Genomic DNA, 12295 nt, shown 5'->3' on the forward strand with positions numbered 1-12295 from the left:
TGAGGATGGAGCCACCAGATAGGAGGAAAATAGGAAGGCCAAGGAGGAGGTTCATGGATGTGGTGAGGGAAGACATGCAGGTAGTTGGTGTGAAAGAGGCAGATGTAGAGGACAGGGTGGTATGGAGACGGATGATCCGCTGTGGCGACCCCTAATGGGAGCAGCCGAAAGAAGAAGAAGAAGAATTAAAACCAGTCATAATTACTCCTAGATATTGCCCTTTTGCCAGCCAAGAGCAACGATTCTAATTCTCAAATCTTTACTCAAAGAAAGAGAATTGTACTCAAAGCACCAAAACTGCTTTAATACAATATGTATGGTCCTATCAAGCAGACAAAAAGATTTGCACTTAAAGAATGGCAACTTAACATTTGTACCTGAATGTAATTAAATATAATTATTAAATTATGCATTTAAATAATGACTTTAATTTGACAAATGACAAAAAAAACAACAAAAAAAACAAAGTCGTTTTGATTGTTTATTTTAATAAATAATTAAAAGATTCTTAAGCGTGAATATGTTGCAGAAATTTGACACGCAGTCAGAGACTTGGTTTTTAGATTGAACAGGAAAATAAAAATTTTAAGTAATTCTCATGAAAATCTTTAACAATTATTGCAAAATATTAGGCTGGGGAAAAAAAACCGATATTCAGACAGCAGGTTATAAAATAAAGTTCAATACACAGTAAACAAGTCTATTTCTGGTAACAGACTTGGCATAATGAAAAAATATTTTTGCACAAAACAGTTTTTGGTTTTTATGATTATATATTTAAAAATTTAAAACAAACCTGAGCATCAAGTTTTGAAAATGTATACTATTTTAAACAATTTGTTGTTTGATTGCTAGACTGTTTGAAACTGTTTGAATACATTTTTTTAACTGTTGTTCATGTCCCTGAGATGCACCCACATTAAGATCAGAGTTTGGAATCCTGGCCAAAATGATATAATGGTAATGCATTCAAATCTACTCATAATGCAATTCCATAATTAAGGATTTTACAGTGTTAATGATATACTGGATATTTTCTCCTTTAGAGCCATAGAATCACAACCCTCGCATATGAACAGAAGTTTAAAATGATTGGCAAAACAATGTCCTTTTAATACATGAATATATAAACCTAATGAGCACATCTTAGAAAGAGATTCCATACAAAGAAAGAATAATTAAAATAGACTCAAATACCACAGTCTCCAAAAATAAAAACATTATAATAAAAAAACAGCACTACATGCAGGATATACAAGACATACTCCAGTGCACTTTTTTTTGTGGTTCAGCTTCCAATACAGCTGAATCATCAGGTGTGTATGGAAAAGGGGGAAAGAAAACCACGCTATTTTAGGGTACACAATGACTGAATTGGGAACAGAGCAACATACACTTCCAAACCAGTGGCCAGCTACATGCTACACTAGTGATTGAAAATTTTCTTGCCTCTATATATGAGAGAGAGAGAGAGAGAGAGAGAGAGAGAGAGAGAGAGAGAGAGAGAGAGAGAGAGAGAGAGAGAGAGAGAGAGAGAGAGAGAGAGAGAGAGAGAGAGAGAGAGATTAAATAAAATGTGAAAACACAGGTCAAATCTGGGATATGAACAAGAAACCACTACAACAGAAAACAATTACTCTATTCAAAATAAACAACTTGCATGTTAAAGTCCAAAACCAGTCATGTGACAACAAATATTTAGACAAAAAATAACATTATAATGCAGGGTGTGGAGAGATGCAGCTACCAAATTGTGTCTTAAAAATGAAACTGAACAACAAACATATTTGCACACAGTGTTTGAGATGGACCATCTGCCCCTTACTTTCCCTCATATTTGGGATTGACCACTGTAGTCACAGCACTCTTATAGATAGGATTCTCACCCTAAGAAGAGAGGAGAGAGAAAAAAAAAAGGTCAGCACAATTTTGATAATGCAGAATTATGCTTTCAGGATACTTTACAGCACACTGTAAATCAACACGCTAAGCAAAGTAAACTTTTTACTTGTAAAACAATTTAAAATACTATCAGAAAATTCATCTAGAACATACAAAAGTAATATCTCACTTGTGCTGTAAAACATGCAAATTATGTTATTTGTAAAATAGAGAACAAGTTATTATATTGATATGGCCAAAAGTATGCAAATACAGAGCTGGAACTCTGGGAGTCCCAGAGGATTAACTGAATTGCAAGGTTAATCTAGAATCTAGATAGAATTTAAAATTATGGCAAAAAAACCCACCAAAAAACCCCCAGAAAAGTACTATGCAAAACGTAAAGTTCTTTAGACATCCAAGAAAAACGAGCACATGCTTTGACTTTAAGATAAAACTATACACTGCAGTGTACAATTGAGTAGTAAGGAGCCTTCAATTTTATCTACAAGGCATTAGATTTAAAGATTTTAATCACAGTACAGACAACCATTCTTTAGTCATGTCAACTGCAAAAAGAAATCTTGTCTTTAATCTAGAACAGGGGTGTCAAACTCAATTGCACAGGGGGCCAAAATTCAAAGCACACTTTAGGTCACGGGCCGAACAGGATAAACATTTATTGAACACACTAAAACAAAAATTTTTTTTTTTTTACATAAATATGAATAAAAACAGACAGGAATATTAATCCAGAATAAATCAACTTAAACTTTAAATAACTTAAAATATTTTGCTCTCCATAAAAATATCCTTTAAAAAAATAAAAATAAAATAAGAAATATGAACATGCTGCAAAAAACCCTGAACAAATCCATAAAAATTTTGCTTTTAAGTAAACGTTAAAATAACAACTAATCAAAATAATCAGATTTCTTTGCTCTTATGCCATTTAGAAAAATAATTTGACCTTTAAATAACTTAAAATATTTTGCTCTCCATAAAAATATCTCCTGTCAAACACAAGACGTCTCAAACCTTCATCATGCAGCTCTTCAGAAACATTTCCCTGGGTAAATAACTGGCTGATGTGCCTCTGATTTCCCCTCTGCTTTCACACCAGCTTCACTTTGTGATTTTCTTTTGGTGAAAAACATCTGCTGAAATGTCAGATTCTTCTTTAACTCTTCTAAAGTAGAAGAGTTAAAGAAGAATCTGACATTTCAGCAGGTCATTTTAAAAACAGCGAGGCTTCATCTCGCTGTTGGTTTTACTAGATCTTAGTGCTGCATTCGACATTATAGACCATGATCTTCTCCTAGATCACTTACAGAATTACATCGGCATTCAGGGACAGGCATTAAGCTGATTTAAATCCTACCTGTCCGATCGTTACAATTTCTTAGACTTAAATGGAGAGTTATCCAGGCTAATTGCTAGTAAATTATGGCGTGCCACAAGGTTCAGTTCTAGGACCCCTGCTTTTCACAATATACATGCTTCCCTTAGAAAATATTATTAGAAGGCATGGAATTAGCTTCCATTGTTATGCTAATGATACCCAGCTATATATCAACAAAACCAGGCGATACAGCTCAATTAGCTCGCATAACTGAGTGTGTTAAAGAAATAAGAGATTGGATGACCCATAACTTTCTACTACTAAATTCTGATAAGACTGAGATTTTGCTCATCGGCCCAAAAACCAGTTTACAGAAGCGCCAGGATCTCAACCTGCATTTAGACAGTTGTTCTGTAACCACTAGTTCAATGGTTAAAAAAGACCTGGGAGTTATTTTACACAGCAACTTGTCTTTTAATAATCATATCAACCAAGTTACAAAAGCAGCCTTCTTTCACCTTAGAAATATTTCTAAGTTGATAAACATGTTATCTATATCCGATGCAGAGAAGCTCGTCTATGCGTTCATGACCTCCAGAATAGACTATTGTAATTGCATTATTGACCATATAAATATGACCATATAACCCCAATCTTATCATCCCTACACTGGCTTCCTGTTAAGTTTCGAATAGACTTCAAACTACTACTTCTTACTTATAAAGCACTAAATGGTTTGGCTCCCATGTATCTCTCCAGTCTTTTAACACGCTACCATCCTCCACCCTCCCTGAGATCTCAAAACTCTGGGCTTCTAGTAGTTTCTAGAATAGCAAAGTCCACTAAAAGCGGTAGATAATTTTCACGTATCTTTTTAGCAAAGCCTACACATAACATACGTCTCACATCATAACCTTGTGCTCCAGAACATCTGATCACATGCACATTATCAACTTGTGCTGTTAATATCATGAACAGCAGCTACGCTAATTTCATGATATGCTTTTCTCTCTCTCCCCATCCCGAGGCATCCTGAGGTTGGCCAGCTCCAGTCACATCCCACCTCATGAAGATTATGGACCTTTAAAGCAGTAAATGCCGAACTAGCAAACATCCCGAACCATCTAGAGATGTAGCAGTGCCAATTGGATCCCACTACATGTGTGGTTTTGACATTGGACCTCCTGGAGTGTTAAAGGCTGTGGCATGGAGAAGCTGATGCTGGATCTGTAATGATCACAAATGTTGAGCTCATAAAACTAGGAGCTACTAACCATATAGACTGTATAAGACTGTAGAAAGAACATTACTTATAATCTTATACTCCAGTACTCATGTTAGTTCTCACTCTCCAGTGTTCTGTATTTTTGAAAGATTTATGATCAAACTCTTGATGTCAACCAAATGAGGATGGGTTTCCCTTTTGAGTCTGGTTCCTCTCAAGGTTTCTTCCTCATTACATCTAAGTGAGTTTTTCCTTGCCTCAGTCTCCACGGCGTGCTCATCAGGGATGAATGCACACCCTTCACCTTCACTGTTGATTTCTGTAAAGCTGCTTTGAGACAATGTCTGTTGTGAAAAGCGCTATAGAAATAAACTTGACTTGACTACTTTCTGTATCTTCTGCTCTGCATTCAGGTTTTTCAGCTTCTCCTGATGTTTTGTCTCGTAGTGGCGTCTTAGATTAAATTCCTTAATTACAGCTACGTTCGCTCCACAAATAAGACACACGGGTTTACCGGCAGTGTCATCTACTCAGATTCCCATCGGTTTTAAAAGGCTCTGTTTTCAGAATCCACTTTTCTCTTCACCATTGTGGGGGGCTTCACAATTACTTTACAATAGCATTAAATACATCAACAGAAGCTCGACTTGATTGACGCTGGAATGTTCCCAGGTCGCCTAGCGTTCGGTAAGACAGCTAAAGCGCTGCATTATGGGATCTGTAGTTTGTGTTATCAGCGCTTCATATCGCCGGGCCATTATTAACAATAATAATAGATCTATATAAAATCATCTTGTGGGCCGGATATAATTGTACATCGGGCCAGATGTGGCCCGTGGGCCTTGAGTTTGACACGTGATCTAGAACATAAAAACTTAGATTAGTGCTGTAATCTGTGGTCCAAAACCCCCTAATTTAACAAGATCGAGTTCCTGGTGTTTGGTATATTTGGTATATAGATGAAGGGAGTGTTTTAATACCAAATGCATGCGTGGCACAACTGTGTCCGTGGGAAATGTTGGAAGGATCTAGAAAGTTGTTTGCACTTCAAAATGGACCTACACATGGACCACATGTAAAACAAAGTTGCAGTGTATAAAAGATTTCTGTATTTCCCAACACAATGATCCAAAATTCCCCATAAGCAAAATAAAAACAACCCTTGTCCCCCAGAATTGCTCAAGTGGATTCCTCTGTCCCCTGACCTTAATCCCATTGAGATCCTTCTAAAAATTTCATTTCATTTCATTTTATTTATTTGACAGGGACAATGCAACATACAAAGCAAGCTTGTCACTGAAATGCTACATAAAAAGTTTATAGCAAATGCTAATTTTCAACTCCTGTCCCTGGTTGGGCTCTAAACACAGTACACGCAGATCTCCAATTTGCTGTTGTTACTCCGCCCCCAAGAATATTTTTCTCATGGCTGCTTTGTTCAAATCTCTGATAAAACTACTTATTTCACTGTTAATTTTTTTCTTTTTTTGTTTTGTTTTTTTGGTAAACAAAGCCCAATTAGCACGAGTTGGAAACAGCTGTTTGTGCAGAATCGAGAGCTGCATCCACTTCCTAGTGTTTCACTGCATGTGCACAGCTGTTGCACCACTAAGAGCTTCTAAACAGTAATAAAACTAAGAACTCACCCACATAGGGGGAATAAAATCCTCCCATACATCGTTAGAATCCTGCACTCATTGGCTACATATTCCATCAATCATTTCGATTCCATAATGCTACTGCCTGGAAATAAAAGGTTTGAAATGATGGGTAATGCAGAGCAGAATGTCACAACACCTGCCTAGAGTGTATACTCAAGTCCAAAATTCTGCCTCTGACTTATTTTTATTTTATTTTTTTTGTGGGTGGTCTCATGTTAACACTATATTCTACCTGCCATATTTTTATTTTTATCACCAAGATGGCGTTTTTTATGCTAAAATTATTTCCGAAACATATACAAACTATACACCAAGCAAAGTACTGTGACGTAAACAAATTAATAACCACCTAAATTACAACAATATAGTTTGATTGTAGCAAAAATGCTTTACGACATCTTATTAAGTGGACCCTTATCTTTCCAAATAAACCGGGAAGTACAGATTTTTTTATGCATGTTTGTGTGTACATCTTACACAAATTCAGCAAATGCATTCGTTACACGTTTTACTTTTAAAAACAGTGATCTAAAATCGATACTTGAGGCCTAGACCTTTAGAATGATGAATAGTCATTGTTACTCTTCTCCCTTTTTATCTCATCTATTGCTAAAGATTAACACTTGAGATGGGATATCGGTCACCGTGCTGAAGGCTAAGGGGTTAAATTTTGTGAAGTCGGATGAGATAAGTCTGGTGTTCACATACTTTTGACCACACAATGTACTTAAACTTGGCTAAAATTAATCTATACCCCCCACCCCCATAGATCACAACACATGCAAATAAACACCTACGCATACATACATACATATATATATATATACATATATATATATATATATATATATATATATATATATATATATATATATATATATATATATATACACACACACACACATATATATATATATATATATATATATATATATATATATATATATATATGTGTGAATTTCCCTCTCGAATGAATAAAGTGATCTATCTACACATTGCAAAAAATAATGCAGTCACAGGTGAACAGCTTCAGTTGTTTCAGTTCAGTTTCACATCAAAGACCAGAATGAAGAAAATGTGTGATTCCTGTGTCTTTGCACCATGGCACTTGGTGCAAGAACTGGTTTGTAGTTTCATCAGACTACAGAAATCCTGAAATTTTACCGCATAATCTCCAGAGAACAGTGAAAACAAAACATCCTCTGAATAGTTAGTATAGATGCTAAAATCCATTGCTGATGACAGATCAGAGAAAAATGACCAGTTGAGCTTGGAAGTATATAGTAACTCAGACAAGCATTCCTTTTTTTAACTATGTGGTTGATTGGTTGCGACAGCAGAAGATGACATTAAGTTCTCCAGTGGCGATTGCTGTGAATAAAAACAGTCTAGGAACTACTCAGACTAGCCCAGCGAACATTAACTTGCATGGTTTTTGCTGCTGCCACATGATTAACCAAAGAGATGACTGGATTAATAAGTGTTCCCAATAAAGTGTATGATTATTATTGTATGCAATATGCAGTGTGTTCTTGACTTACTCCTATGTGTGTGTGTGGTATTGGGGACATCAGGCTTTCAATGTGTATTATATCATAGTAACATTTGTCTATCGGCTGTAAAGAATAAGGTCAAAGTACAAAAAAAACCCACCCAAACATTTTCATCCTGTTTCTCTGGAGCGCATGTTCGTGATAAGTGTTAGTAAAGAGTAAAGAGTCTGAGAAAAGAAAGTACAAACTCTGGCCTTTTTGTATCCACAAATTTGAGTGTGGAACTGATTAATTGGACTCCTATAAATGGTATTATCTTACTGAAGGACAGAAAAGAAAGAGAGAAAAAAAAAACATTAAGTGTAAAAGTGGCATAGGGGAAAAATTTGAGTAAATTAAAAATAGTGAAAAATAAATAATGAGCCTATAAACTTACTGTAAACATTTTTAAAGCCACCTACACAAATACATATTTATCCAATGAATTATGTCATCTTTCAATTATTACAGTAGCGAGGTCATAAAATATGCTAGCATCTACAAAACAATTAGAAGAACACGGAATCATTTTTTTTTCTAGGAAGGTAGAATATAATATATATATATATATATATATATATATATATATATATATATATATATATATATATATATATATATATATATATATATATATATATATATATAAATAAATGCATACTAACCGTATCCCACTTGGCATTCATCTTCTCTTTCTCAAACTTTGCAAACTCTCTGCGGTCATGAATAATCATGAGCAACTTCCAGATGAAAAGCAGGGCCAAACCAATCAGAACAATGCCTGCAACCAAACCTGCTACAATTGGAATAATGTCAGGACCAGTAGGGCATTCTGGAAACACAAATTAAGCCATTAGTAATGGATTAATTATTTTAAATATTGTTTATAAGAAAACAATAGTTAGTTAAATGGACACAAAGCTTGTATAAGACAAAAACAGTGACAAATTCTATTATATCCTGCCACAGTACATTCCACTATGAAAGTACTGGAACAGCACAGCAAATTATTTGGTTATTTTCTATTCACTAAAGACATTTGGTTTTGAGAAAAATCGCTAACTACTTTCGCTAACGACTTTCACTGACCAAAGGCCAAGAGAAATAAAAAAACATTGGTTCATTTGCTGGATTTTTGCGTTTGCAGAATTAGTGGAGAAGTATAATGGACATGAAAATAGGATGTGTGTGTGTGTGTGTGTGTGTATGGGGGGGGGGGTTGTAGAACAGAGGTACAGGCTCCAGAAAACTAAGCTTTTTAGTGAAAACACCCTCAACAAAGTAAATAAAGTGGCCCATCTGTGCATGGCCATATTTTCCAAAGATTTCCACTGAAGGTTTTTTGCCACACAGCGTAAACAGCTTAGAGCAATGTTTAAACTATTCAGTTATTTCAGAACTAAGCTTAAGTTCAAATTTATTTCAATAGCGCTTTTCACAATGGACATTGTCTCAAAGCAGCTTTACAGAATGTAGGAATTATAGAAAAGAAAAATAAATCAAATATATATAGAATATAAACTGGTGAAAAATACAAAAAATATGAACTTTTGTTCAGAATGGTAGTCTACTTTCCCTAATAATCTGCTCTTAATTTGATTCATCAGCATAGGAGTGCGAGATGCGGCAAAAAAAATTGTGTAAACGATTTTTTCCTAATGTAAAAACAGATTATGTGAATATAAACAAAGATAACAAAACTGTACTTCACCCTTCCATTTTCTGCCTGCATACAAACAATAAAAAAGTTCTAATCCATCAGTGCAAAAAGCAATATCACACTTTGTGGACTAAAAAAAACTTTTTTCCCCCCCCCTAATCCACATAGTAGGTTTTACTGCAAGCACCAGAGAATAAATAAATAAATAAATAAATAAATCTCCACAAATTACATCATTGTTAGATTATTTTTTACGATGTTTTAATGCTCATACTCTTCTATATCAAATCCAACAGCTTTCATGATTTATGTCACAGAGGAAATTTGCGAAATTAGACTGTCAATAGGTCAAAGAAATTAGGCATGTGAAATTCACTGGTTCTTGGAAAGAAGATAATTTTAATAATTACATTTGAAGCATTAACTATTAAATATTAAACTATTAAAACAACACAAGTTAAAGCTTCTTTTACACGGTAGAGCTGCAATTTATTAAATTTTTCTTTATTTAATTTAATCTGTACTCAATATTTGCAATATTTACCACTTTTTAGTTTATTTACTTTTTACAATTATTTATTAATATATTCCTATTTTTTCATGTTAGAATAATGGACAGTCCTCAAAAGCCTTTGTCTGCATGTGATACTGTGTATGTGACAAAATTTTAATTTCAATTAGGATTATCTGAGGCATTTACATTCTCTCTCTCTCTCTCTCTCTCTCTCTCTCTCTCTCTCACACACACACACACACACACACACACACACACACACACACACACACACACACACACACACACACACACACACACACACACACACACACCTTGTTCTTTTAAATATGCTGCTTTATTCATCACTGTGATTGAAAAGCTAATTATTCATTTCATGATTGTGTTTACTGGATTTAAATGTGAGATAAGTAAAGATATATGCCAACTTATACTGCATAATTGCTGAACTGGATTATAGAAATATTATAGAAATTAGATCCTGTTCCACTTACCCAACTTCTCAACCACATAGACCTCAGCACTCTCATTCTTCGTGGCATAAGTGAAGAAGAACCAGCAGTCATTGGCATCACGCTCTTTGCAGTGGCTGAGGTATGGCTGGCTGTTCGGCTGAGGAAGGTCTTCCTTTTCCTTTACCATTATTAGTTTAAAGTGACTGCATTTCTGGCTACATTTCTCTTCACTGATCTCTCCATTTTTAAATGCACGGCACTGAACACAAGGTCTGTATAGAGGACAGGGTGACAAGGTAACGGCAGATGCAAGATCAAAATCTAACTGTTCAACATATGATATAAAGTTGTAAGATGTTGAATAATTTGATAATATACAATACAACATTCATGCGTGATGGTTTGGTTTTAGAAGGACTTAACACAGCTGTATTCTACACTCACTTGTGCTCTGTGCAGACTCCAGGACAGGTGGGGCATATCTCACAGGTGGGACCCTGAAACTTTGGGTCAGTGCATTTACACGCTCCACAGTCACAGGTGCCACGACCATTACAGATCTGCCCATTATTGGCCACACATGGCTGCTTGTCTAGAGGACAGTCACATGCACTCCCTGTGTAGTTTGCATCACACACACACACTCTGCATGCACACTGACCATGACCTAAAATAAGACAAAACGTTTAAAAGTAAACTTGATATTGCACTGTAAAAGTGGAAAATGATTCACAAACTTGATGGTCTGAGGTAAAGGTCAAGAATAATACAGAAAAAAAAATGCACACACATCAACGGTTATGGGCAAGCTAGTGTACCTAGTACCGGTTATGGGCAACCTAGTGTAAACAAGTCAAAAAAAGCAACAGTAAGCAATGCAAAAGGAGGAGGATAAAACATTGGTTAATGTATTAAATTTGATTGTGAAATTTGTTAATGTGCTGCATGTTTATTCTGGTTTTTATTGCAATTCTAGTCATCAAATTTTTCACGTTATACATATTTTTTTTTTACATTAACTGCACTATGAAAAAAAATGGCTGTTAATGCCCGTTAATAAGTGCCTCCTTCCAACTGTACTGTGATTTTAGATGTTTGAGCTTAAGGAAGACTGCAGCAGGAGAAAGGAATGCATTCACAACATCAAATTTAGCTCACTGAACAACAAAAAAAAAAAAAGGCACTTTCAACAATGGGCATCAAATTGAGTATAAATGCTAATAAAAGATAAACCAAACAAATATATATATATATATATATATATATATATATATATATATATATATATATATATATATATATATATATATATATATATATATATATATATGCCAGATTTATAAATGTAAAAGATTTGTAAACACTGGTATTCTTTATCTGGTATTCATTATTTAAAAAATAATGTGATTGAATAGAAAAAAAAAAGCAGAAATTTAAATAAATAAATAAATAAATAAATAAAGAAGACAGTGTTTTGTTGCTACCATGGGAGGCCAAACCATTACAAAACTGTTAATAAAACAGCCATAATCCACAAATGAATAGCTTTTTGGCATCAACTTCGATTACAAAGTCCTTTGTAATATTTCCTTAATGCCTTTTAGTCTAATTTCAGAGTGTGCAGACTGCACACTAATACCAAATGCTCTTTGCGTTTAACAGTAAATAATTAAGTAATTAAATACAATATCAAATGGGCAAAGAACAATTTTATTAATTTGAATAATACAATAAAAATTTGGAATACATGATAGAATTAGCGTGCATTATCACCTCCACATAGTTTGTTGTTGGATCGGTCGCAGTTAAAGTTGTCACATTCGCAGTATTTCCCTTCATACCGCTCCTCTGGGTTGTCTCGCTTTTTGCATTCACATGTACCACAGATACAATCTCCATTGTTGCTACAGATATCTGTTCCATTGTCCATGCGGCAATTTGCATCCAGATCTTCTGCCCTGACATCATCTTTGCTACATTCACAAACCCTTCCAATACGTCCCTCATTGCACCTGACAAATCACA

The 12295-nt window shown here is 34.7% G+C and overlaps 1 protein-coding gene and 1 long non-coding RNA gene across 2 annotated transcripts in view; one reads left to right on the top strand and one right to left on the bottom strand.

Annotated features, from left to right (window-relative positions):
• Positions 1-468: 468 nt before the first annotated feature.
• Positions 469-12295, bottom strand: part of itgb1b (integrin, beta 1b) — a 51192-nt gene continuing 39365 nt past the window's right edge. The window contains exons 12-16 of the mRNA XM_083525681.1: positions 12044-12282; positions 10715-10937; positions 10310-10542; positions 8307-8473; positions 469-1887 (exon numbers count right to left, since the gene is read on the bottom strand). Coding sequence (XP_083381807.1) covers positions 1822-1887; positions 8307-8473; positions 10310-10542; positions 10715-10937; positions 12044-12282 — 928 coding nt within the window. The 3' untranslated portion in view covers positions 469-1821. The remainder of the gene's footprint in view (positions 1888-8306; positions 8474-10309; positions 10543-10714; positions 10938-12043; positions 12283-12295) is intronic.
• On the top strand, positions 8719-9136 carry LOC310717836. Its single transcript, XR_014530964.1, has 2 exons — positions 8719-8839; positions 9100-9136. It is a non-coding gene; the product is annotated as an uncharacterized lncRNA (long non-coding RNA).

Source organism: Silurus aristotelis, assembly GCF_946808225.1.
Source record: "Silurus aristotelis genome assembly, chromosome: 22".
NCBI lineage: Eukaryota > Metazoa > Chordata > Actinopteri > Siluriformes > Siluridae > Silurus > Silurus aristotelis.